Source organism: Clarias gariepinus, chromosome 28 (genome assembly GCF_024256425.1).
Source record: "Clarias gariepinus isolate MV-2021 ecotype Netherlands chromosome 28, CGAR_prim_01v2, whole genome shotgun sequence".
Lineage (NCBI taxonomy): Eukaryota > Metazoa > Chordata > Actinopteri > Siluriformes > Clariidae > Clarias > Clarias gariepinus.
In genome coordinates, this window is record NC_071127.1 from 3,995,599 (window position 1) to 4,023,262 (window position 27,664).

General features: G+C 37.7%; 1 protein-coding gene across 2 annotated transcripts; it reads right to left on the minus strand.

Annotated features, from left to right (window-relative positions):
• Nucleotides 1-546: 546 nt before the first annotated feature.
• LOC128516202 (uncharacterized) lies at nt 547-27,272 on the minus strand. 2 transcript variants are annotated; one of them, XM_053490518.1, is made up of 7 exons: nt 27,166-27,272; nt 23,989-24,375; nt 21,054-22,689; nt 11,610-11,879; nt 10,157-10,558; nt 7,944-8,387; nt 547-1,047 (listed from the first exon to the last, which is right to left on the minus strand). In XM_053490518.1, exons 2-7 carry the CDS (start codon nt 24,326-24,328, stop codon nt 606-608), a joined length of 3,534 nt encoding a protein of 1,177 aa, XP_053346493.1. In that variant the 5' UTR covers nt 24,329-24,375; nt 27,166-27,272; the 3' UTR covers nt 547-605. The 2 variants fall into 2 exon arrangements, with proteins under 2 accessions (XP_053346493.1, XP_053346494.1); XM_053490519.1 differs by having other exon boundaries at nt 23,989-24,370; nt 27,166-27,252.
• Between the last annotated feature and the right edge of the window lie 392 nt (nt 27,273-27,664).

Consider the following 27,664-nt stretch of genomic DNA (forward strand, 5'->3'; position numbering starts at 1 on the left):
TGACTCTCTTTCCTCATTAATAAAGTCACACAATACAGCCATGGAAGTGATGGACAAGCAAACCAAACACAGCCAGACTAAGAGACGCACTGCTACGCTAGGGTTAGCCAGAGAGATGTTGAGCTCGAGTGAGCAGTTCATCATCTCTCACATATAGAAACAAACCAAACGTTACTCAGTTCTCATTCACCTCTTCAGTGCTTTATATTCAACACAAACAAGAACAGGTTCAACCTGCTACAACGTAAAGACGTAAAGACGTAACTACGTCATCACACTTCAACCTAATATCTTCAGCAAAAGGTAAAATAAGGAATTTGGCCTCGGATTAATACACTGTGTAAGAGTGTAATACTTAACAAGAGAGATGTACAATAACTTAACCTTATACAGAACTTGGAGAGGAGAGAAAATACGCTAACCTGATTGGTGTTCAGTCACTTTACTCCGTGTGTGTGTGTGTGTGTGTGTGTGTGTGTGTGTGTGTGTGTGTGTGTGTGTGTGTGTGTGTGTGTGGGTTCATCCTGCTCTGTATTTAAACACTTAGGTTTGGAGCAGGTGTACCAGTAAAGTATTTTGTCTATAAACACATGGACTTTATAAACTTACCCTTTAACCCTGAGTTGTGAGATGTAGGGCAGACACTGAAGGAAACTCCTCACTTCACTCTCTTCATCTGAACAGTCTATCAGCTCCACTGGTTTCTTCTCTGTTTGGAGTTTCAGCACTTCTAGGAGGAGGGAGACTTTTCTCTCTGAGAGATTTATGGACCAGACTGGAGGACCTGACTGGTAAACTGGCAGCAATACTGGAAGGACCCTCCTGTCTGTTTCACTCTCATACTGCTTCACACGGGAGTACAGATCCAGCAGGAAATCACTCTGTCCTTCTTGGAATTCATCAAACTCTTCACCATAAGGGAACGTGTTGTATCTACACACTGATGTCAGCAGCTCAGTAAAACTCTCTCCTTCATCTGATTGACAGTCGACTGCTGCGACGCTCAGATTCAGCAAAAACTGGATGATTTCAGAGTCTGGATGAAACCTGTTTGTAATAAAATACAGACATTGTAAAAGTAAGTGAGATGTAAATAAAGACATGTTGAGGATCATCACTTGTCCTAATTTACTAGAGCACATGTCTCAGTAAACAGTGTAGTGAATGATCTCACTTCTAATTCATCTGGAGTTCACACACGAGTAATAGACACCCTGCTTTGTGTAGTCTGTTTAGTCCTAATCTCTTCTCATTTTAATAGTAAACTCCCCAGGTGTTATTGCTCCCCCTGCTGGTTAATGTTACAGTAACAACAGGTGCAGTAACTAATCACACAGTGCTGTTTAATTTCTTATCACTACAGTTACAGGTGAGATTTACCTTCTGGTTTTATTTTTATTTCTATAAACTACTGATGTAGAAAATTATTCGCAACATAACACAGTATTTTGGGGAACTGATGAAATGATCCAGATGTTTAGACATGGATCAGACCTGGACTGTAACGGGGCTAGTTAGATCAAGGGTCAAGGTTCAAAAGGTTAAAGGTTAATATTTATTAGCTAGACAAGTCAGATGTTTTTAGCATAGAGTAGTTTGTATAAAAGTCAGTATTAATATTCTTATTCATGTCAGGGAACAGAATTCAGCAGCAAACTGATCACAAACACTAGTGCTGTGTGTAGAAATTAGCAGCAGGTGAACTTTCAGTGCTACATGTTTCCATCACTTCAGTACACAGCCTCTGTCTCATAACTGATAGAAACTCATTGTTTATTTTCATTATTCCATGTTTATTGTATAAATTACTGTTATGATTCATGTCGAGGCTCCAACACAGGATTCCAACATTAAGGAACTTATCTTAGCCGCAGTTTATAAGCAACGTTGCCTGTTTGTTATAAAACATGATAAATAGTTGTTTTTCACTCTCTTTCCTCATTAATAAAGTCACACAATACAGCCATGGAAGTGATGGACAAGCAAACAAAACACAGCCAGACCAAGAGACGCACTGCTACGCTAGAGTTAGCCAGAGGGATGTTGAGCTCGAGTGAGCAGTTCATCATCTCTCACATATAGAAACAAACCAAACGTTACTCAGTTCTCATTCACCTCTTCAGTGCTTTATATTCAACACAAACAAGAACAGGTTCAACCTGCTACAACGTAAAGACGTAAAGACGTAACTACGTCATCACACTTCAACCTAATATCTTCAGCAAAAGGTAAAATAAAGAATTTGGCCTCGGATTAATACACTGTGTAAGAGTGTAATACTTAACAAGAGACATGAACAATAACTTAACCTTATACAGAACTTGGAGAGGAGAGAAAATACGCTAACCTGATTGCTGTTCAGTCACTTTACTCTGTGTGTGTGTGTGTGTGTGTGTGTGTGTAGGTTCATCCTGCTCTGTATTTAAACACTTAGGTTTGGAGCAGGTGTACCAGTAAAGTATTTTGTCTATAAACACATGGACTTTGTAAACTTACCCTTTAAACCTGAGTTGTGAGATGTAGGGCAGACACTGAAGGAAACTCCTCACTTCACTCTCCTCATCTGACCAGTCTATCAGCTCCACTGGTTTCTTCTCTGTTTGGAGTTTCAGCACTTCTAGGAGGAGGGAGACTTTTCTCTTTGTGAGATTTATGAACCAGACTGGAGGACCTGACTGGTAAACTGGCAGCAATACTGGAAGGACCCTCCTGTCTGTTTCACTCTCATACTGCTTCACACGGGAGTACAGATCCAGCAGGAAACCACTCTCATTTTTACAATAATATTCTTCGTCATCATCTTCTTTAATATATGACATCACTTTCTGCATTACTTGCTGGATGTGTTGTGGTTGGTGTAGAGCTGCTTGTAGACACAAATCCAGTAAAAATGTTTTACGTCTCTTTTCTCGCTCTTGTTTAGACTCACAGCTGCAGAAAAGTGAAAGTTAATTATTATTACCATACACAACAAAGAACACACACAGTGTCACACCCCTGAACTCCTATTTCTGTTTTTCCTTAAATATTCATTATTGGCGTTTGCCAAATTTCCAGAGAGACTTGGGTGTTGTATAGTGTCTAACTCACTTAAGCTTCTTTTTATTTTTTTCTTCTTCTTTTGTTTCCTCCCACAGTCCAAAGAAATGAAGACTAGGCTCATTGGCGTTCTTAAACTGTCTGTTTTCTATGTGTGTGTGCCCTGAGATGGATTGGTACCCTGTCTAGTGTGTCACCTGCCTTGTGTCCAAACACTGTAGCAGGATGAGTGGTACAGAAGATGAATGAATGGATGATTAATACACGGTCACTGACAGAAGTGTTATTTAAATGTTACCTGTATTCAAAAAAAATGTGTTTAACCTGATTATTAGAATCTGATGCAGGCACTTCACACTTCAGTTTTTTTTTTAATAAAAGCATTTGTGAAAGAATTTAATAGTAATACTATTGACCCAGCAGAACCCTAACCCTCGGTCACAGAGTTGTAATTACAGTAGCTTGTGTTATCGGGCACACAACACATATCAGGACAACACTGTTTTTGTTTGTTTACAATGACATTGATATAATGATGTTGGGATAATGCTGAATGACCCCAACACAATATTGCAAATATGATTTTAAAACAATATCAACATTTATTATAAGCCTTTATAATGCTTAATGTTCACTACCGCTCAAAAGTTTGGGATCACTTGAAAATTTCTTTGTTTCTGTTTAGTGATTTTTTTTCCCTCTACATTCTACATATATACAATACTGTGGATTTCAGAAGTATAAAACAACACATGGAATTAGATAATTATGTAAAACAACAACAAGCCAGATGTTATTTTAAAAGATGAGGGTCAGCTGTTCTGGAACAGTTCTTGGATTGTTGTGTACTTACCTGTTTAACTGTTTACTGTAATTGTTGTGTTTACAGTGTAAAAATAAATAACAATCAAAAACGACCATGGAGTTAGAAAGTGATCCCAAACTTTTGACTGGTACTATACATTCACAGAATGTCCAAACCACATCATGTCATAGTTTCACTGAATGAATCTCATGTTAATACAGTACATGCTTATACTGACAATGCTAGGGTTTGTTTGTTTGTTTGTTTGTTTGTTTGTATGTTTTTTGTCTGCTTCCTGAATTTTGTGTCCAAATATTAATATATCCCAATTTTCCTTTTTTTTTAATTAATTTATTTAGTGCAACAGCAGTCTGGAGACCCAGCTGGTGGTTTTGATATAGACTTTATGGATATTTGTGCAACGTTGAGGAATATTCAGTGAGAAACAAACAGAGGTACGTTTTGCTGCTTCCCTGTGTTACACTGCAGATTATTTTTGATTCCCTGTCGAGCATTTCGGACCTTTTTATGGTCAGTTCTGGAGGGTTGATTATTTTTGATCAACAAGATTTTTTTTCCCAAATATTAGAGTTTTTCAGGCTGTTAAACATGGCTGAATTTTTGATATTTTTCATGAGGGTGCGTGCAAAATTGAGGGCGATGCGGCTGCCTAGTACTGAATCACAAAAACAGGGATTTTGTGAAGGCTTTCTCAATTAAGATCGAGTAAATATTAAAATCTAAATAATTCCTAAAAACACACAAAAAAGTAATTTATTCTTTACCTGAGTTGTGAGATGTAGGGCAGACACTGAAGGAAACTCCTCACTTCACTCTCTTCATCTGAACAGTCTCTCAGCTCCACTGGTTTCTTCTCTGTTTGGAGTTTCAGCACTTCCTGGAGGAGGGAGACTTTTCTCTCTGAGAGATTCATGGACCAAAGTGCAGAAGCTGACCTGTAAACTGGCAGCAATACTGGAAGGACACTCCTGTCTGTTTCACTCTCATACTGCTTCACACGGGAGTACAGATCCAGCAGGAAACCACTCTGGTCTTTATAATACCATCCCATCACTGTCTGCACTGTGTCCTGGATGTGTTGTGGTTGGTGTAGAGCTGCTTGTAGACACAAATCCAATAGAACTGTTCTACATCTCTGTTCTCGTTCTATCTCTCCCTGACTAGAGTGAAAGCAGAAAAAAATAAAAGACTCAGATCAATATAAGACACAAAAATGGAGCATCTCTCCCACTCTCTAACCAAACACACACACACACACACACACACACACACACACACACACACACAGTGAGATTCCTCCTTTAGCTAATTCCTTAATATGTGTAGTTCATTTGTTTCTCACTGAGTAAAAATACTAAGGATCTGTTGCTAGAACTCAGAGTGTGTGTGTGTGTGTGTGTGTGTGTGTGTGTGTGACACTAACAGAAACCCTACAGCATGTGTCCAGTAGTAATGTTTCTGCTCTATCGTGTGTTTTATTCCTGATACTGAAGGAGACACAGATATTTCCTCAGTGATATGAGACAGTCGTCTCTGTACAGTTACTGCATTATTATCATATACTGTGAGAATATTCATACTGAGCTGTACACAGAGTCACTGACAGAAGCCTGAAAGTTCAGTGTATTTACAGACGGTTACAGGTGGACTGATTTTCTCAGGGTGTCTTTCAGATTATAAACCTCACCTGCATGTAGCTCACACTTCAGAGTTTTACTGAATAAAAGTGTCTGTGACAGGATTTAACAAAAATTACTAACTAGCCATTTAATAAATCAATCAATAAATTAATCAGTCAAAGTGGACAAGGGGCTCAACTTTGGGGCAGAAAAAAAGTAAGAAATACATTTTTGCAATCCTTTTTTTTTTTCAATTTGTTTACTATTAAATATGCAGTATGTCCTGAGATTTCAGTTACAGTTTCAGATTATAAAAATAAATTCAGGAAAATTACAATAAATCAGACAGTATCTCAGGCCGAGTCCTCAGAGCCTGCGCAGACCAGCTAGCACCTGTGTTCACTGAAATATTCAACCTCTCTTTATGTCAGTCGGTGATCCCCACATGCCTTAAAGAGTCCATCATTGTTCCTGTCCCTAAGAAACCCCATCCTGCTTCCCTCAATGCTTATCGCCCTGTAGCCCTGACTTCAGTAGAGATGAAGTGCTTTGAACGACTGGTCAGAACGACCGGTCAACTGATGATGCCATCTCCCACCTTCTTCACACATCCCTCACTCACTGGACACTAGAAGGGGAAATTATGTTAAAATGCTGTTTGTCGACTACAGATCAGCATTTAATACTTCAGTACAATCTGATTATAAGTGTTTATGAGCTTAAGCACAGTTTTGCTGTGTGATATCAGTATTAAGTCCAGTGTCTCTGTCTCACAGAGTTATGGAACCACAATATGTCAGGCTGAGATTCATGTTTAAACTCTAAAATACTCTCTAATCAATGATGGACTGTCATTATAGATTAATATGTTTGATATGATTAATTAGACATAATTTTTCTTTAGTGTCCACAATAACTTATTGTCCCACCCATAAGACATCAGAGCATGCAGCAAGGTTTATCTTATGTGCAGAAATTCATGGATAAAGTAATAAATGAAGTTTCCTTCACACTGTAGCTGATTTGTCTTTAAAGAAGTGACCGTATTAAAAACAATATAAAAAATATGAATAAATTATATATGTGCAGGTAATGAATTATTTTAATAATAAATCAAACAGCCATTTAATTTCTTTCTATGTGATTTTGCACAGAAAAGCAAAACAGCAACAAAAGCATTTATTATTAGTTGTTAAAAGGTAAAGTCACAATTCTCTTTTGTTCTGTTTTGAGAAATATGATAATATTTTATAATTATTTAAATATGTCTATATTAAGAGCCACAGACTCCCTACTGAAACCCACACCCTATATTATTTATGCACGTAGGCCACGCCCTCTCTTAGCTATACACGTACTGGCCACACCTCTTTTAGATCAAATGTAATACGATTAGGATCAAGTGGTTACAGAAGATGATAAAGAAGAGATGATTTAAAATATAAGAGTAAAATGAGGGTAAATGGATGAGATGATATCAGGCACTGAAATAAAGGTGTAATATGAAGAGCATCACTGAAATAATATACTTAGCTAATCGTGACGATTCAGATCAATAATAGTGTTTAATCTCAGGTAAAATCATATTCATGTCAGGGAACAGAATTCAGCAGCAAACTGATCACAAACACTAGTGCTGTGTGTAGAAATTAGCAGCAGGTGAACTTTCAGTGCTACATGTTTCCATCACTTCAGTACACAGCCTCTGTCTCATAACTGATAGAAACTCATTGTTTATTTTCATTATTCCATGTTTATTGTATAAATTACTGTTATGATTCATGTCGAGGCTCCAACACAGGATTCCAACATTAAGGAACTTATCTTAGCCGCAGTTTATAAGCAACGTTGCCCGTTTGTTATAAAACATGATAAATAGTTGTTTTTGACTCTCTTTCCTCATTAATAAAGTCACACAATACAGCCATGGAAGTGATGGACAAGCAAACCAAACACAGCCAGACTAAGAGACGCACTGCTACGCTAGGGTTAGCCAGAGAGATGTTGAGCTCGAGTGAGCAGTTCATCATCTCTCACATATAGAAACAAACCAAACGTTACTCAGTTCTCATTCACCTCTTCAGTGCTTTATATTCAACACAAACAAGAACAGGTTCAACCTGCTACAACGTAAAGACGTAACTACGTCATCACACTTCAACTTAAGATCTTCAGCAAAAGGTAAAATAAGGAATTTGACCTCGAATTAATAAACTGTGTAAGAGTGTAATACTTAACAAGAGAGATGAACAATAACTTAACCTTATACAGAACTTGGAGAGGAGAGAAAATACGCTAACCTGATTGGTGTTCAGTCACTTTACTCTGTGTGTGTGTGTGTGTGTGTGTGTGTGTGTGTGTGTGTAGGTTCATCCTGCTCTGTATTTAAACACTTAGGTTTGGAGCAGGTGTACCAGTAAAGTATTTTGTCTATAAACACATGGACTTTGTAAACTTACCCTTTAACCCTGAGTTGTGAGATGTAGGGCAGACACTGAAGGAAACTCCTCACTTCACTCTCTTCATCTGAACAGTCTCTCAGCACCACTGGTTTCTTCTCTGTTTGGAGTTTTAGCACTTCTAGGAGGAGGGAGACTTTTCTCTCTGAGAGATTTATGGACCAGACTGGAGGACCTGACTGGTAAACTGGCAGCAATACTGGAAGGACACTCCTGTCTGTTTCACTCTCATACTGCTTCACACGGGAGTACAGATCCAGCAGGAAACCACTCTCATTTTTACAATAATATTCTTCGTCATCATCTTCTTTAATATATGACATCACTTTCTGTATTACTTGCTGGATGTGTTGTGGTTGGTGTAGAGCTGCTTGTAGACACAAATCCAGTAGAAATGATCTACGTCTCTTTTCTCGATCTTTCTCTCCTTCTTTAAACTCACAGCTATAGAAAAGTGAAAGTCCATTATTATTACAGTACACAACACAGAAAACACACAGTGTTACACTCCTGAGCTCCTATTTCCATTTTTCCTTAAATATTAATTATTTGTATTTGGCAAATTTCCAGAGAGACTTGAGTGTTGTGTAGTGTCTAACTCACTTAAGCTTCTTTTTCTTTCTTTCTTTTTTCTGAGGAGCTGTGTTTAGACCTAGGGACACTAAAAGAAGCCATATAGTATTTGGCTAGCTTTATCATGTGATTTCTTCCTGATATTGAGAAATTAAGAAATCTAAATATATATTTAAAGATATTAGACAACCTAATATGTGCAGTTACTATATTAGTAATGCTATGTATATGTATATTTGTAATAATAATAATATCATAATATTTATTCTGGGCTGATTTATACAGAGGCACTGATCCAGAATAAAGGGTTACATTCCCACCTCATTATTGTGTGATTTAACAGTAATAACTCCGTTAGTGTGCATGGAGTTTGCATGTGCCCCGCTCACAATGTTCACACTTCAGTTTATTTAAATAAAAGCATGTGTGATTTAACAGTAATAACATTAACCCAGCAGAACCCTAACCCTCGGTCACAGAGTTGTAATTACAGTAGCTTGTGGTATCGGCCACACAACACATATCAGGACAACACTGTTTTTGTTTGTTTACAATGACATTGATATAATGATGTTGGGATAATGCTGAATGACCCCAACACAATATTGCAAATATGATTTTAAAACAATATCAACATTTATTATAAGCCTTTATAATGCTTAATGTTCACTACCGCTCAAAAGTTTGGGATCACTTGAAAATGTCTTTGTTTTTGTTTAGTGATTTTTTTGTTCTCTACATTCTACATATATACAATACTGTGGATTTCAGAACTATAAAACAACACATGGAATTAGATAATTATGTAAAAACAACAATAAGGCAGATGCTATTTTAAAAGATGAGGGTCAGCTGTTCTGGAACAGTTCTTGGATTGTTTGCTTGAGTCCTTGGATTGTGTACTTAACTGTTTACTGTGATTGTTGTGTATACAGTGTAAAAAGAAATAACAATCAGGAACGACCATGGAGTTAAAAAGTGATCCCAAACTGTTGACTGGTAGTGTATATTTACAGAATGTCCAAACCATATCATGTCTGGTTTCACAGGATGAATCTCATGTAAATCCAGTACATGCTCATACTGCCAATGCTAGGGATTGTTTGTTTGTTTGTTTGTTTGTTTGCTTGCTTGTACGTTTTTCGTCTGCTTCCTGAATTTTTTGTCCAAATATTAATATATCCCAATCTTCCTATTTCTTTATCTTTTTATTTAGTGCAACAGCAGTCTGGGGACCAGCTGGTGGTTTTGATATAGATTTTGTGTATATTTGTGCAAAGTTGAACAATATTCAGTGAGAAACAAACAGAGGTATGTTTTGCTGCTTCCCTGTGTCTACACTGTAGAATATTTTTGATTCCCTGTCGAGCATTTTGGACCTTTCTATGGCCAGTTTTGGAGGGGTTGATTATTTTTTATTAAAAAAAAAATCCAAAATATTAGAGTTTTTCAGGCTGTTGAACATGGCTGAATGTTTTGATATTTTTCATGAGGGTGCGTGCAAAATTGAGGGAGATGAGGCTGCCTAGTACTGAATTAGAAAAGCAGGAATTTTGCGAAAGCTTTTTTAATTAAGATCCAGTGAATATTAAAATCTAAATAATTGCTAAAAACAAACAAAAAAAGAATTTATTCTTTACCTGAGTTGTGAGATGTAGGGCAGACACTGAAGGAAACTCCTCACTTCACTCTCTTCATCTGAACAGTCTCTCAGCTCCACTGGTTTCTCCTCTGTTTGGAGTTTCAGCACTTCTAGGAGGAGGGAGACTTTTCTCTCTGAGAGATTTATGGACCAAAGTGCAGAAGCTGACCTGTAAACTGGCAGCAATACTGGAAGGACACTCCTGTCTGTTACACTCTCATACTGCTTCACACGGGAGTACAGATCCAGCAGGAAATCACTCTGTCCTTTATAATACCATCTCATCACTGTCTGCACTGTGTCCTGGATGTGTTGTGGTTGGTGTAGAGCTGCTTGTAGACACAAATCCAGTAGAAATGTTCTACATCTCTGTTCTCGTTCTCCCTGATCAGAGTAAAACCTGGAAAAAAGGGAAAGACTCACATCAGTACTGGACACAACATGGAGAATCTCTCTCCCTTTGTCTCTTTCTCTCTCACTCTCACACATACACAAACACGCACAACTGGACTCTTCTTTTGTTTTTATCTAAACAAGCTAGTTAGATCAAGGTCTAATAGGTTAAAGGGTAATGTTTATGGAACTGCTTTATGCATAGAGCAGTTTGTATAAAAGGCACTGCTAATACATTTTAATCAATAGAGGGACATTTGTACTTCTATTAAGTTTATTTTTAACCATTAATAAGACAAAGGTTTAAAGGCAAAAACAAAAAGTAAACAAGAGGCCTTCAATTTGCTAACATGACCCAGCTAATCTTCAGGCTTAAGTAGCTTGTTACCTAACCATGACTATTCAGATCAATAATAGAGTTTAATCTCAGGTAAAGTCATATCTCCATCTCATAACTGATATAAACTCATGCTTTATTTGAATTATTCCATGTTTATTGTATAAATTACTGTTATGATTCATGTCGAGGCTCCAACACAGGATTCCAACATCAAGGAAAAGTATTTAAAAACTAGCTGAATGACCTGTTAGTGATGTGAACCATTTACTATTGCTACACACTCACTCCTGACACACCAGTAGAAGAAGTGCAGAAATCAATCTTTGCTGGGCCATTATACAAGCTTTAAAAGGCACAATTCATATTTACATTTAGGGACAATTTACATATACCGTATGTCTGACAAAGTAAGCAGATACATGATTAATTATTACTAAGCAGATAATATGTGCTCATTTTGTATAAGCACAAGGAGCAGTTTAATATTAATGTCCTTGTTGTAAACATCATCGTTTTTATTGTAATTGCTTATACACAGGAATTTGTTAAGTGGACACTACACAATAAAGACATAATATGATTTTAAAAATGGCAATAAAAATCCTTCTTATTTATGCTGTGATGTTTGTTATGAAACATTAATTTGACTTTTAATTAAATACATAATGTATTTGTTTAATTTAATTTACTGGAATTTCGTTTTTCATTAGTTACTTACTGAAGAGAGCTGATGTATGGCAGCCATGACAACACTGTGTTAAAGAAAAGCTCTGTAAGCTGTTGTGGGTCTTTATCACAGTACAGATGAAGAATTGTTTGCTCTGTGCTTTGGGTTATAATTTTTTCAGCTTGCTTAAGCACATCTGTCTGACTGCTCATTGAGATGTACATCTCATTTCCGCATAATAGTAGGAGATTTCTCAGATAGTTCAGCTCCTCACACTGCAAGGCGATTGTCCACACCTGACATAGTGTTGTTGATAAATACCTGCAAGACAGAAAACAACCTGGGAGTGAAGAAAAAAAGCTATATACAATCATATACTGATACCCACCAATAAGCCATAACATTAAAACTTCCTGACTCATACAGTGTAGGTTCCCACTGTGCTCCCAGCTCTGACTTGTCAATGCATGGACTCCATAAGCTGTGTACTTGTACCTGGGACCAAGATATAAGGAGCAAATCTCTAAAGTCTCATAAAGTTTTTAGGTTAGGGCTCCATGGATCAGATCTGTTTGTCTAGCACATCCCACAGATTTTTGGAATTCAGACCTTAGGAATTAAAAGTCTTGGAATCTTTGGCATGCTGTTCAAACCATTCTTGTTTGCATTGTCAGGGCATATTATGCTGCTGTGAGAGGTCACTGCCAACAGGGAACACCACTTATACACTTTATTTCTTAGGGGTTTTGATGTTATGTCTGATACATTATATATATATTTATATTTATGTACCAGGAAGTGTGTGTGTGTGTGTGTGTGCGCGTGTGCGTGTGTGAACAAAATATACTCCATGTCAAATTATATCACTTTTCAATCATTGTATTGTTTCCAAATTGACACATTGGCTAGTCTGATATACATTAACACCAGAGACAGTGCAGTACTTGCAAATTCTAGCTTTGAAAACCTGACAGGCAAGCACTCAGATGTGGAACTGGGGTAATTAATGAACTGAGCTATGACAACTCAGTCAGTATGAAGAACATAATATAAAATCTTGTCTTTGTGGACAAAATATAAAATTGTTCTCCATGGAGGGGGTAAATATTGGGAGCACATTCTTTTGGCCAGATGAGACCAAGAATAATGTCTTTGGCTCAGATGTGTTTCAGCACATTTAGCTTGTGAAGCATGAATGTAAAGCATTTAGACATGAGTGTGCTGATATGGGTCTGCTTAAGTGTAAAAGATGTTGGGGAGGTTTCATTTATAGAAGACATTAGGAAGTCTCCAGAAGCTTAACAGAAGAGGAATGAACCAAGGCATACTGCCAAAATCACAACAGTCTAAAGAAGAAAAGGTTAAAACTATAAAATTGACAATTTTCTCTATATCTATATTTTTAATACATCAAGTCTAAACTGTTGGGCTTTCAGTTTATTTAAGAGCAAATACCATACCGGTCAACAAAGACAATACAATTACTGTAGGGTGATACCATTTTGAATTATTTAAAATTTACAGATTTTTTAATTATTTGAAATTGAACGTGTTGGGGAGTGTTGGTACCCTTCCGTTAATAAAAGAAAAACCCACAATGTTAACTGAAATAACTTAAAATTGACAAAATTACTAATAAACCAAAATGAATTAATGAAAATCACATTACATAGATTTTTCATTTATACAATAATAATATTAATAGCAACTAGTTTTTGCATCTTCATACTATTTGGCTTCGTCTTTTTCTGCGCTTTTTAGAGGACGCGTGAGTTTCTTCGTCTAAAAACAACAAACGGAATTCAGCTCAAAACAACTAAACTCCGACTCGGGTACGATATCATGGATAATATTCAGGTCGTTCAGTGTGTGGAGTGCAGGATGTTTAGACATTCTTCCTCCGTCGTTAGTGGTAATTTTACTTGTGATAGGTGTGTATTAGTGAGCACTCTGACGGAGAAGATATCAGTGTTAGAGGAGCGCATCCAGACTTTAGAGAGGGTTAGAGCGTGTGAGAGCAGTGTTATTCCTGTAGCGGACAGTCTGGGTGCCACAGGCGGAGATAACCAGCCCCCTGACTCCGGCATTAGAGCCCTCACAGCGGGGCAAGTGGGCGACGACTCGGCGGCATACTCGTTCAGCCAAAGCTAACGCTAAGGCTAGCCCACCGGAGCACACCTCTTCTGCGCTTCACGTGTCCAACAGGTTTGCTCTTCAGTGACACAGCTCAGGAATTTCTACTCCTGCACCATAGAGAGCATCCTGACGGGAAATATCACGACCTGGTTTGGGAACAGCACCATGCAGGACAGACGAGCTCTACAGAGGGTGGTGAGATCAGCTGAGCGCATCATCCGCATCGAGCTCCCTGACCTGCACTCGATCTACAGCAAGCGGTGCTGGACCAAGGCCAGGAAGATCGTGAAGGACCTCAGCCACCCCAATAACGGACTGTTTACTCTGTTGCGGTCTGGGAAGCGATTCCGCTCCTTGAAGGCCAACACAGAGAGACTGAGGAGGAGCTTCTTCCCGCAGGCGATAAGGTCTCTCAACCACAACCACACCACTATGCAGAACTAACACAATCTTTTCATAATTGATCAAATCTATCAATCTTTTTACATCCATGGACACTATGGACAATTACACGCTCACCTTCCTTCATATATACACTACATGTCGTACGTCACATCCTGGACCATTGCACAAAGACACTTTAATAACTTTGCACACCTACCTTCACAACTACACTACATGTTTACGTTTACATCCTGGACCAGTGCACAAAGACACTTTAATAACCTCTGCACAAAGACACTTTGTTCTATGCATATTTGCACACACAGCACAGTATATTTAAATTTGTACAGTATATTTCTCAGTACAGTATATTTCAATTTGTACATCATATTTCTATTTTTATTTTTAGTTCTATTTTTCCTAGCATATTTCTATTTTTATTTTTAGTTCTATTTTTCCTAGTTTAATTCAATTCCTTTTATTAAATTTCTTTTATTCATATTTATTTCTTATTTGTAAACTTTAATTCTCTTTTAGGGTCAATGGCAGTCGTATAAGCATTTCACTACATTTCGTACTGTGTATGACTGTGTATGTGACAAATAAAATTTGAATTTGAAATTTGATGCACCCACGGAGAAACCTGAAAGAGCTCTGGTTATAGGAGACTCTATAATGAGGCACGTGAAATTAGCCAGGCCTTTAGGGGCGCCAGCGGCAGTGGTTAGGTGTATCCTGGGAGCCAGAGCACCGGACATAGCAGGTAATCTTAGGGCTCTAGGACAGCATAGGTTCTCTAAGATAGTGGTACATGCTGGAGCTAATGATATACGCCTTCGGCAGTCAGAGATTAGTAAGAATAACTTTACAGAGGTGTTTAAACAAGCGAAGGCGATGTCCGATGATGTACTATGCTCTGGTCCCATCCCAATGAGACGTGGCGACATAACTTACAGCAGGTCATGGTCGCTGAACCGCTGGATGTCCAGGTGGTGCTCCGAAAACAACGTGGGCTTCATAGATAATTGGAAGACCTTTAAGGGCAAAACTGGCCTGTTAGGGCGGGATGGTGTCCATCCCACTCGGGAAGGTGCTGCTCTCATTTCTTGTAGTATAGCTCATAGTCTCAGAAGAGGCCTAGTTAATCGGTGACAATCCAGAGCCCAGGCCAGGGAGCAGACAGACAAGTTAAACCAACCGTCTGCTAGCTGCATAGAGTCGTCACCCAGGGTTCACTGTATTGAGAATGTGTCTGTTCCCCGAGCTAAGCAAAAATTTAGAAAGATTCAGAATGTCTGTTTTAATCATTTAATTAACATAAAGACCACAAACTCAGATCATACTGAATGTGCAGCCGGCACGTCTAATCTGAAGCTAGGACTGTTAAATATTAGATCTCTCGCATCTAAAGCAGTTATAGTTAATGAAATTATCACAGATCAGGAGTTTGATATACTCTGTTTAACTGAAACCTGGATTAAACAGGACGAGTATGTAGCTCTAAATCAGTGGTTCTCAAACATTTTCTGTCATTCCCCACTTAAGGGGGTGGGCGAATTTTCAAGCCCCACTTGTCTACAAAATGATAACGAAAACGGCCAAGTTTACTGTTTATTGAACTATCAATTTCTAAACCAATAAGATCAAATAACACCAAATTCAAAACAGATAAAATACATGTGCAGATGTTATAACAGGCTTACTTCGTCACTTATCTAGAGCTTTCTTTCAAAGAAGTTGAGTGGCTTATTAACGTGACTGGGGTGTGTTGTCTCTAAGTGTCTTCCTAATTTGTTGGGTCTCTTGCTGTCCGCTGCCAGCGGTTTAAGACACAAAACACACACGAGTCTCTCCTCTGCCCCCACCATCCCCACCATGAATCCAAGTGCAACATATAGGCTTCATCATGTTTTTCTTTCGGCTGAATCACCTGCTTTTTTGAGGTCCATGTAACAAATGTATCCATTGACGTTATTATCCTCACTAGTACGCTACTGACCTGGTGTTATGCTCTAAAATGCCCCCCCCCCATAAACTTTTTCAAATAATATATTAGAACATTAATTCATAGGTTTGTGGTTTACAAATTACAAATTATAACAATCGAATTTAATTATAAAATAAGCAATATAAAAAAAATTTGTATAGGGGGAAAAATATATAAATTATATATTTTTTTCATATACAACATGTATATTTTTATATTGCTTATTTTATAATAAAAATCGTTTCCTGTAATTTTTCACCCACAAACAATATTAATTTAGTGTAATTTGTAATAAATAATTTGTTATTTGTACATTGACAAACCCCTGCAAAATAAATGTGCCATAAAATTATTTTTGGGGATTTGTATTAATCGTCTCGATGGCTGTCACGTGCCTAGGGTTAATTATAATAGTAATAATATATTTGATAATAATAAACCTTTGAATGTATGTCCTATTTGATAGAGATTACGTGTGTGTTGGGGGGGGCAATCCGTGGCGGGGGGGGGGGGGGGGGGGGGGCATTTTAGTGCATAACACCTGTTTGTGTCCGCGGTAAAGTTAGTTTTATATTCGCATCTCCGAATTCAATAGCTGCGTAAATAAACCCGCGAATAAGATACCCACATATATTTCCTCTCTACATTGTCTTTAAGCTACATCCGCCTTAAATTATACATGTTTAAAAGCATAAACACCATTATTCTCTAGGGCGCAACGAATGATTTAGGGATCATCGCAAAATGCCGCACAGCAACAAAAAGCGTAGAACGATATTGATCTTCCCTTCTGTTCAGCGCCTGAAGGATCAAAAAGCTACTTTGTTGCCTCACTGGAAACTAGAAATGCCAGACTAGTACTGCCTGATAAAATAATAATTTTTAACAAAAATACAGAAACATCAGCATACACATTGAAATGAATGAAATTACATATATAATACCGAATGTTTCCTTATATTTTGTTCCTCTGGAATTAACATGCCACTAATTCCCTCCAGTTCACTGCGCCCCACCTGTCATGTCTGTATTCCCCACTAGTGGGGCGCGCCCCACACTTTGAGAAACACTGCTCTAAATGAAGCTAGTCCTCCTGGGTACAGCTACATACACCAGCCTCGGTTAACTGGTAGAGGAGGAGGCGTCGCAGTTATTCACAATGATAATTTGACTATTGTACAAAAACACGGACACAAATTTAATTCATTTGAAATTCTTTATAGTAACATAAGTGTATTTAAGTATATTAAGTCAGCTCAGTCGATTCCACTAATTGTCATTTACAGACCTCCAGGGCCGTACTCTGAATTTCTTAGTGAATTTGCAGATTTCCTCTCAAACCTAGTCGTTTCCGTAGACAAAGTGTTAATTGCTGGAGATTTTAATATTCATTTTGAGAATCCAGAAGACCCTCTGAGAACTGCATTTATGTCTATACTGGACTCAGTAGGAGTAAATCAGTGTGTAGTAGGACCCACTCATAAAGCCGGTCACACTTTAGATTTAATAATATTATTCGAATTAAGTATAAGAAATTTATTCACAATTCCACTATCTGAAGTTATCTCAGATCACTATCTTGTCTCAATTCGAATGTGTGTCACAGTAATAATGTACGCACAGCGCCGCGCTACCGTATGAAACGTACATTCACATCAACTACCAAACAGGGTTTTATCAGTAATCTCCCAGAGTTCCCAACTTCGATTAGATCACCGTCTGACCCCACAGAACTCGATTAGGCGACTGAATATTTAGAAAAGATATTAGAGATAAGAAACTTGCTCCCTGGTATAACGATCACACGCGCACATTAAAACAGACCGCTCGGAAATTAGAACGTAAATGGCGTCAAACTAAATTGTAAGTATTTCAAATAGCATGGAAGGAGAGCATCCTGAACTATAGAAAAGCTCTTAGTGTAGCTAGATCAACATATCTCTCCACTCTTATAGAAAATAACAAAATGCTGTAGCCAAATTAATCAGAAATAAGACCACTGCAGAAATCTCCACAACAACATCATGCAATAGTGAGGACTTCATGAACTTTTTTAATAATAAAATTGTAAATATTAGGCATAAAATTGAGGCTTTGAAACCGAACAATGTAATTGATGCAGATGTTAATCTAGCCATGTCAGATCAGAACCTAGAATACTTTACTCCCCTTGAAGAGAATGAACTAATTTCACTCATCTCTTCTGCAAATTTATCAACCTGTGTATTAGATCCTGTACCGACACATTTTCTGAAACTGATAGTACCAGCAATAACAGAACCCTTAGACTTAAATGGTGATTATTCTGCATGTTCTCTAGTGGAGTTTAGCCTTCTGCAGGGTTCAGTTTTAGGTACACTGCTTTTTTTCCCTTTACATGCTCCCTCGGGGCAACATAATCCGTAAGCATGGTATTAGTTTTCATTGTTATGCTGACGACACACAGTTATATGTCTCAGCAAAACCTGATGAGAAAAAACAGCTTACTAAAGTTGAGCAATGTGTGCAGGACATAAGAAATTGGATGCTAATTAACTTCCTTCTGCTTAATCCGGATAAGACAGAAGTTCTAGTCATAGGACCGCATACAGCTAGGAGTAAAATTTTAGATCACACCGTAACTTTAGATGGCCTTTCTGTTCCATCAAGTGCAACAGTAGAAGACCTTGGTGTGATTATAAATTCCAGCCTTTCATTTGAAGCTCATGTAGATAATATTACCAGGATAGCATTCTTTCACCTCAGAAATATTGCCAAGATAAGAAATATATTGTCGCTAAACGATGCAGAAAAACTAGTTCATGCTTTTATCACCTCTAGGTTGGACTATTGTAATGCCTTACTGTCTGGTTGTTCAGCTAGGTGCATAAACAAGCTTCAGCTAGTCCAGAATGCAGCAGCGAGAGTCCTCACTAGAACCAGAAGATATGAGCACATCACACCTATCTTATATTCACTGCATTGGTTCCCTGTGAAATTTCGCATTGATTTTAAAATACTACTCTTGACATATAAAGCATTAAATGGTCTGGCGCCGCAGTACCTCAGTGAACTGCTAGTGTCTTACGAACCGCCACGCCTACTTCGATCAAAGGATGCAGGCTGCTTGTCAATACCGCGTATTATGAAAAATACAGCTGAGGGCAGAGCTTTTTCTTACAAAGCCCCAAAATTATGGAATAGTCTTCCAAATATTATTCGGGACTCAGACACAGTCTCAGTGTTTAAGTCCAGGCTAAAAACCTATTTATTTAGCCAAGCATTTTTATAAATAGATTTGCCTTAGGTAAAGGAGCAGATCTGGGGGACTCATGGACGTAGAGTATTATGGTGAACTGGTATGTTTAGATGCTGTCTTCCTCACTGTCATTGATCACTCAGGTTTGTTGACGGTAAGGTGATTGTTTGCTTTACATCCCAGGAAGCCCTCATGTTTGTGTTTCCTTCTGGCTCTCCCTTTTAGTTATGCTGTCATAGTTAGTCCTGCCGGAGTCTCTGCTTGCACTCTACAGTTATTATACATTCACATTATACATTGTGTGACTGTGACCATACCTAACTGCCATCTCTCCTCTTCTTCTCTTTCTCCCCCTCTTTCTCTTTCGCCTATCCCCTTTTCCTCTTTTTACTCTTTCCCTCTCTCTGTCGAGCTACACATGTCGTTCTTGAGCTGCCAGTGATCCAGACTCCCTCTGCCCTCCAGACCAGTCTGACCCATCCTGGTGCCCCACTTCTGGTTGGAGATCTCGTCACATGGATGTCCCGTGTGTCTCTTTGGGATGCGTCTGGTGTCTGGGGATGATTCTCTCTACCTAGAAGATGGGTTTGGCCTCGACTGGTGTTGGCAACTGTTTCTCTGGGGACTTGACAGTTCGATAGTTCAGGATGGGAACTTCCTACCTAAGTCTAAGTCTTACTAAGTCCTACTAAGTCTACCTGAGTCTTCAATAACTACCTGGACTCCATATTAACATCAATTAACATCAACGATTATAGCTGAACTGCCTGCCACCTAACACACTGTATAAATGCAGATCATTTCCTGCTTTCTGTTTCACCCAAATGAGGATGGGTTCCCTGTTGAGTCTGGTTCCTCTCAAGGTTTCTTCCCATTACCATCTCAGGGAGTCTTTCCTTGTCACTGTCGCCCTCGGCTTGCTCACCAGGGACAAACTGACCATTTTGATTCATACACATTCACATTTCATACAAACTTAAATAATTATTTTGATTGTGTAAAGCTGCTTTGCGACAATGACAATTGCTAAAAGCGCTATACAAATAAAACTGAACTGAAAATCAGACATTGCTTATGAATTGTGGTTCAATAGAAGCATTTAAAAAAACAATATAATTAAACTAGTCGAGGCAAAAAATTATGGTACCCCTAGAAAAGATACAATGCCTTTCCCATGAGGCAAAAATTTTGGGTCCATGGCCAGGAAACAACCCCTGCCATTAGTCAAGATGGGGCCCAGATGTTTTGACTGACAGCATGCCAGGGCTAATTGCAAAGGTCTTAAAAAAGAAGGGTCAACAATTCAAATATTGACTCTTTGCATAAACTTAATGTAATTGTCAATCAAAGCCATTGACAAATATGAAATGCTTTTAATTATACTGTACTTCAGTATACCATAATAACATCTGACAAAAAGATCTAAAACACTAAAGCAGCAGACTTTGCTAAAATTAATATTTGTGTCATTCTCAAAAGTTTTAACCACTTGTATTTCTTTTTAGAAAGAAATACATGCATTTAAATAATGTATACATTTCACTTTGCAACTTTGCACCCTGAGGATATAAAAATACAGAAATGTACATGCATACTGGTCCCAGAGTGGCAATTGTTCTTGAACCTGGCAAGCTCAAAAGTAACCAAAGCTTGACACCAGAGACTGAATATGTGTATATTACACACACACACACACACACACACACACACACACACACACACCAAGGGTATATCTTTTAAGTATTTTTACCTTAGATATTTTGAATGTTTAAGAATTATCTTCAGCCCTGTGAGAGATACAGCAGTGTTTTCCAAACAAAGATGAACCTGTTTGTTGCCTGATTGGCTGATTACATAGGACACTGCAGAGCATGTGTAAGGGTCAAGATGTTCCTCACTCAGATCTAGATGATAGTTTATTTCCTCCAGAAATAAGAAGCATGTTCCAGCTGACTGATATTCATACAGACACTGACATATGAAGGCAATGTCCACATTTTCATCATCTGGTTGACCAACAAGGAAAATGTTAAAGACTTTCTTAAAAAAATCATTAGCATTTTCCTTGATCTTGTTCGGTGGATGGAGACACTTTAAATGATCAGTGTTGGTTTGTGATTGGAGTCCACAGAGGAAAGGAATTACATGTTTCATGTGCCTATTCTCTTCATTTTGGCACAGCTGGAGTACCTCATCAAGTAATTCAGTTTTTTCTAGCAGCCAGAGAGCAGAAAAAAATTCCTGCATTGTGTTGTGATGAAATGCACAAAAATGTCTGGGATGTGTTGGTGACACAACTAACCCAGTCTTTAGGAAAATGGCAGCAATGCCTCTTGCTTCAAAATCAAACTTCAGATTGAAAGTCTTTAACTTGGTTGCATTGAAAGCGCACTCTGCTAAAGATAAGATCACGTCCCTGAAGTTCTTAATGTGTCCCTCTAATTGCAGCAATGACACATTTCCATGTCTTTGTAGACAGTGACAAAAAATCCGCACATACAGCTCAGTAGCTGTGCACGGTTTCTGAGCTTCATCAGAAGTGTAATATGAAATGCAGGCTGCCACCAAAAAAGCATACATAGGGACATGACAGATACTGAAGAGTGCAGGATTGTTTATCACACTGTCTACCAGCTCTGGATCATTATTAGACATTGCCCTAAAGAAATCATAAATAGATTCCTCACTGAAACCTTGAACATAGACTGTACATGTTGCCCAGTCAGAGAACTCATACTCGACTTCCGGTCTGCATGTTACCACAATCTTTGCTTCAGGCAGAAGTTCATGTTGCATTACCCCCAGCAAGATTGTGTTGTCCTGAAAATCTCTGATTCCATCAAAAACTATGGTGACTCTGTCAGAATATTCTTGAAGATATTGCACAATTTCATCAGCATTATCTTTAAGCTGTGGATTTGACATTAAAAATGGGTCAAGCAGAAGATTTTTAAAGCTCACTACATTTGAGGTATTTGACAGTGTGTTTTCATCAAAGTAAAACATGAAGTCAAGTTTTCGGTCATGTCTCTCTGCCCAATGATGTAACATTTGTTGAACAACTGTTGTTTTCCCAATTCCAGGTTTTCCTACTATTAGGATGTTTTGCTCCCGGCTATTAAACAGATCCTCATGTGATTTCTGGTGTGTGTCCCTTGGTATGTAGGCTTTCATCTTTTTTGAACGAGGCTTTTTAGCTTTCTTGCTCTTGAGTAGGATTTTATTACATGGCTTATTTTTTTGTGTGTCTGTGTCCAACACCAGAGGAATAAAGGGGAAGTTTTCCTGGACTTTACACAACGACTGCCTCTGCTTCCACTGTTGACTAAGAATGTGTTTTGTACTTGTCTTCAAAAAGTTTTGAAACTGATGACACAATCTTGGCCCTAAAATAACAGATGAAGATAAAACATTATTGGTTAGAAAAACACTGAATAAAGTGAAAAAAAAACATGTAAACCTTTTGGAATTCCATTGTATTCTGCATTAATTTGTCAAAAAATGTGATATGATCTTCATCAAAGTCAAGAGTATTGACAAATATAATGTGCCTAAAATAATAACACAGACGAATTTGATCCTTAATTTCAAAACAACCATAAAAACTTCATAGTGCTAGTTAAAGAAGTATGTGAATCCTTGAGTTCTGGAGTCAGGTGTTCCTTGATTCCGAACAAGAATATGCTTGTGAGCCATGCCTCTCCCAAAAAGCGGTTTCAGAGGATCTATGATAAAAAAATATTGATGTACATAAAGCTGGAAAGGATTACCAACTGATTTCAAAGACTTAAGAAATTCACCAGACTACAGGCTACTTCATCAAAAAGAAGGCACCCAGTCAAAATGATCTGAAGAGCACAACAAAGACTTAATAAGTAACAACCAAAGATTTGAAGGCATCATTGGAACTGGCGAACATCTGTGTTCATGAGTCTACAGTACGTAAAACATTAAAAAAGTAGGGTGTCCATGGCAGGACACCACAAAGGAAGATGCTGCTTACTTAAAAGAACATTGCTGTACACCAGGAGTTTGCAAAAGGTCACAGTGACAGTTCACAGTGGTGTTGGCAAAATGTTTTGTGCACTGATGAAACTAATATTGAACTATTTGCCAAAAACACGCAGCACTACATCTGACGTAAAATGGGCACTGCATATTATCATAAAAACATCATCCCAATTGTAAAGTATGGTGGAGGAAATATCATGACATCCAAAGAATATGACACAGCGAAAGCAGTTCTGCCAGGAAGAATGGGATAAAATTCCTCTTGAACAATGTGCAGGTCTGATCCATAGCTACTAAAAGCACCTGTATAAAGTCAAGGGGGTGGAAACAACAAGTTATTAATTACAAGTGTTCACTCACTTTTTCCACTACCATTTCGAATGTTGAATGAGTGTGATCAAAATAGACATGAAAGATTAAGATTCTTTTGTGTTATTATTTTAGGCACATTATATCATTATATTTGTCAATATTCTTGACTGATGAAGATCAGGTCAAATGTTATAACAAATTAATGCAGAAAACCATGAAATTCCAAAAGATTCACATACTTTTTTCCTGTTACTATATATAGTTTATTGACCTTTAATGAAATTGAAGATACAATTAAGATACTTCTTATGCAGATCAAATTTCTACTTAGTTATTTATGTGAATACATCAGGCATTCTCACCCTGAATATAATCAGATGTAGCCTCGTCTCTAAAGGAGAACAAGCAGATCCACGTATGCAGGTTAGAGTCTGCTTTCGGGAAGACTGATTTCCTCTCACAGTCCAGAATTCTGAGAAACTGATAGCAGGCCTCCTCACCCTTGTTTAAGATCCAGTCCAGTATCTTCCTGGTTTTGTTGTATTTTTCTGGTACGGCATCAATTTCACTAACTTCATTGTGATTGAAAACACCCTGCTGGTGAAGTTTTTCAACAATAAGAGACACATTTTGTAGCTGTCCAACCAGGTTTAAACGAGCATCACTGACATACTGTCTTGCAGGCTGATTTGAAGAGGCCATATTGATGCTGTCACATCTTCAGCGCCATGATCCCGTTGTTCACTAATCTGACAAGAAATACACCCATTATACAATCAATTATAATATATTAAATAATGAATATAATTAAACTACAGAATAGTATTTTATCATGGCCAAACTATTCCTGAAATATTGCTGTATTTAATTTATAGAACTTTACAAAAGTAAACTCATTATACGACAAGTGAGTTCCAACCAAGCAAACTGATTGAACATGAGGCATTTCAGGAATGTTAATAATGCATGGTAACACCCCTGGGATGTTTAGCTATATACATCACTATGCATTACGTGTTCTACAATCCTTAATTACATTAACTGTCGGTCGCAGGCTAAATTGTTCTAAATTGCCTGCGTATTTTTATTTATGTCTAAACTGAGCTAGAACACTAAATAGGCTGAATCCCAATCCCTTTGTAACTTCTAATCAAGGGAAATACTTGGTGTGGGGAACAAGGAATTGTATCTCCTAGTGCACTAGCTTTCCGTTTTAGCTATTAATTTAACTCTGGAACTGGGAAGTTACCAAAGCTGATATTCTAAAGCGGAATAAGTGGAAATATAAAAAGAAACTTGTTAGATTAACAGGACTGTTGACCACCTCCATACTTTATTCTTCTCACCTTTTGGCTACATAGTACCGCTAAGAATTTAAAACTACTTTCACCCCTCTTAAATACACTGAAGTTCTGCCCTCTGCCAGTCGCCGTCAGTTAGTTCCGCCAGTTGCAGAGGGAGGATGGATGGATGGATGGAGTACTTTATTAATCCCAAAGGGAAATTGTGTTAGGATGCGTTAGCGAGGAAAAATAACTTGTTAAAGAAAACAAAAAAAATCATAAACTGATGATAATGAATGGTGCTTGTAGAATTGTTGTATAAAAGCAATACAATCGGGGTGCTGCTCATGTCCTAGTTATCATCACAGCTGTGATGCCAATGATGAAAAAGAAATAGGATGCCTGAAACTTTTGCAAATACCTGCACAGCAGTTGTGTGAAAGTTTTATGTTCATAGATAAAAGTTATAGATTAATGACTCAGTGCATGACATTATCCTAATCAGTTGGCTACAATCACAGCTGTTTAAAGCCTCTATAATAGAGCTGTGGAGGAGTGTCATACTTCGATCAAAATTATTTTGAAAAGAAAGTGAAACTGGAAAAAGAATGAGTGTTTTGCTTGCAGAGGAGATAGTAAATGTAAAGAAATAAAGTAAAATTCTGCCCTACTCTTATCTCTAAAGATAAAGAATAAATGGATGGCAATTTGTTAATACCACATGTCAGTTTGCCGCACATACCTCTGAGGAGTGTGAAAAATGGGGTATACCATGTTAATGAAGTGCTGCTCATAACAGAGAGAAAAAAAAGTTGTGTACACTTAAATAATATATTATGAATAAATAAAATGTATATATAAATATGATTATTTTAATGTGTGTGCCATGGATGATGCGCAAAAGTCCATAAATCCAGCTTGCTTTCACCGATTTTATGTTGCGTGGTTGGAAATGTATGCATCTGTGCATGATCTGCTGTGCTGTAAGAGCTTTGAGAGAGAGTAGGAGAGTTTGATTTATTATTCCCGACACTGTCGCTGTGTCACTGTTTCAAAGCTGCATCTTCATGGTTACTGATAAAACTTCGGTCACTTGCAGAGACAGCAATGCGGAATGTTAATTAATGGACCTGGTACATACTGCATGCGATGTTTTTTTTTGTTTTGTTTTTTTAAAAAGGATTAAATTTTTGTCCAAATGTATCTTTTATGAGCTCCGTGTCACTCAGTGTTACTAAAACTTCTCTCCTCCACACGTCTTATGAACGTTTCTTCTCTACTCCTAACCAGTTTGGACACCTCATGGATACAGTTTCGCACCATGAATGGGCTCTTCTTTAAAAACACAGGAAGATTAACCCTTAAAACTCAAGGAGCGCAAATCCTTGCCAGCAACACAGCATTGGTCAAGGACCAATTAAAAGAAATAATAAAATTAATTATACGGAAGTCCTAAAGGTGTGTGTTGATGGGAGAAGATTCAGACACTGTAAATTTGGGTTTTCTGATAGGTAAAACCAAAGTTATCATTACTTTTAAAATGTGTAAATTTTACTGCTGCCGGAACATGGAAATGACATGGCAAAAATGTAGAACTCGCAAATGTGCACATTATTGTTATTATTATTATCATCACAGAAAAAAAAAAAAAAACTAAAACAACAATAGAAACAAGTGATCATATGAATCTGAAACAACATGCTCTTGAAGATTATATAAAGTTAAGGCATATGAGAATAAAAAGGATACAATATAATAGCTATAAATGTGTGCAAACTGTAAACTGTACGAGCTATCTTGGGTGGTACTGGATGTGAAGGTGCCTTAAAATATGAAACAGAAAAATGTAATAGTGGCTATTAAATAATGGGGTTAAAGGAACAGAAGCAGCGTGAAGCTCATTAAGAGCTCTCTAAACGATAACTCCACATGCCATGACCTCTCTCTGGCTACAGAGGGCGCTGTTAACTAAGGCCTCGTGGTAAATGTTATATAAAATGTCTTTCTCTGAAAGTGAAAGCAAGTCAGTATAGTGTGTTCTTAAAGTACAAACAAAGAAAGCCCGGTCACAATACGTGTTATACACCAAGTTAAATTCCCTCATAGTTTGATAAACAGCAGATTTACAAGAAGTTTAGTTCAGTTCCGCTATCATGACTTATGTTTTTACACCAGCTCAATAACATATAAACCGAGTTTTATACCCATTGTTAAATTGTTGGGTCGTTTTTATAAGGAAACACTTTTATAACTCACCGTTCTTGTCTGAAATGTTTTTTTGGCTTACCAACAAAAATAAAACAAACTTTACTACAGAATCTGCGATACAGTTGCGCAGATCGCTCCGGGACACGTGACTACGGTATCCCTTCTTCTTCTTCTCGTTGGTTTTAACGGCGGCTGACACCAACTTTAATAGGTGCATTACCGCCACCTTCTGCTCCGGAGTGTGGAACAGAGTCTCACATTTTATTTATCAGACCCGTTTCTTTAATAAAATTGAAGAAGATTTTACTATTTTACGGTATCCCCGCCTGGACAAATTAGTGTCGCTGCTGTGCACTAGGCTGCCAGACACATCGATTACAGACTAAAACCACAATATGGATCGCCAGACAAGCAAGACCTTTGAGGTCTACATGAGGGACTACATGAGTAAAGTTGCAAATTCATGAATTTCTCCTGGAAATTCCAACCATATATTCCAATATATATATATATATATATATATATATATATATATATATATATATAT

Bases quoted from the DNA above. Each gene is read 5' to 3' on its own strand.
- LOC128516202 (XM_053490518.1), bottom strand. From the start codon at position 24,328: ATGGCCTCTTCAAATCAGCCTGCAAGACAGTATGTCAGTGATGCTCGT. The intron at 10,559-11,609 runs GTAAGTAACTAA...CCTTTTTTCCAG, and splicing joins CCATACATCAGCTCTCTTCA to GTTTTACTCTGATCAGGGAG. The intron at 8,388-10,156 runs GTAAAGAATAAA...ACTTTTCTATAG, and splicing joins CCCTACATCTCACAACTCAG to CTGTGAGTTTAAAGAAGGAG.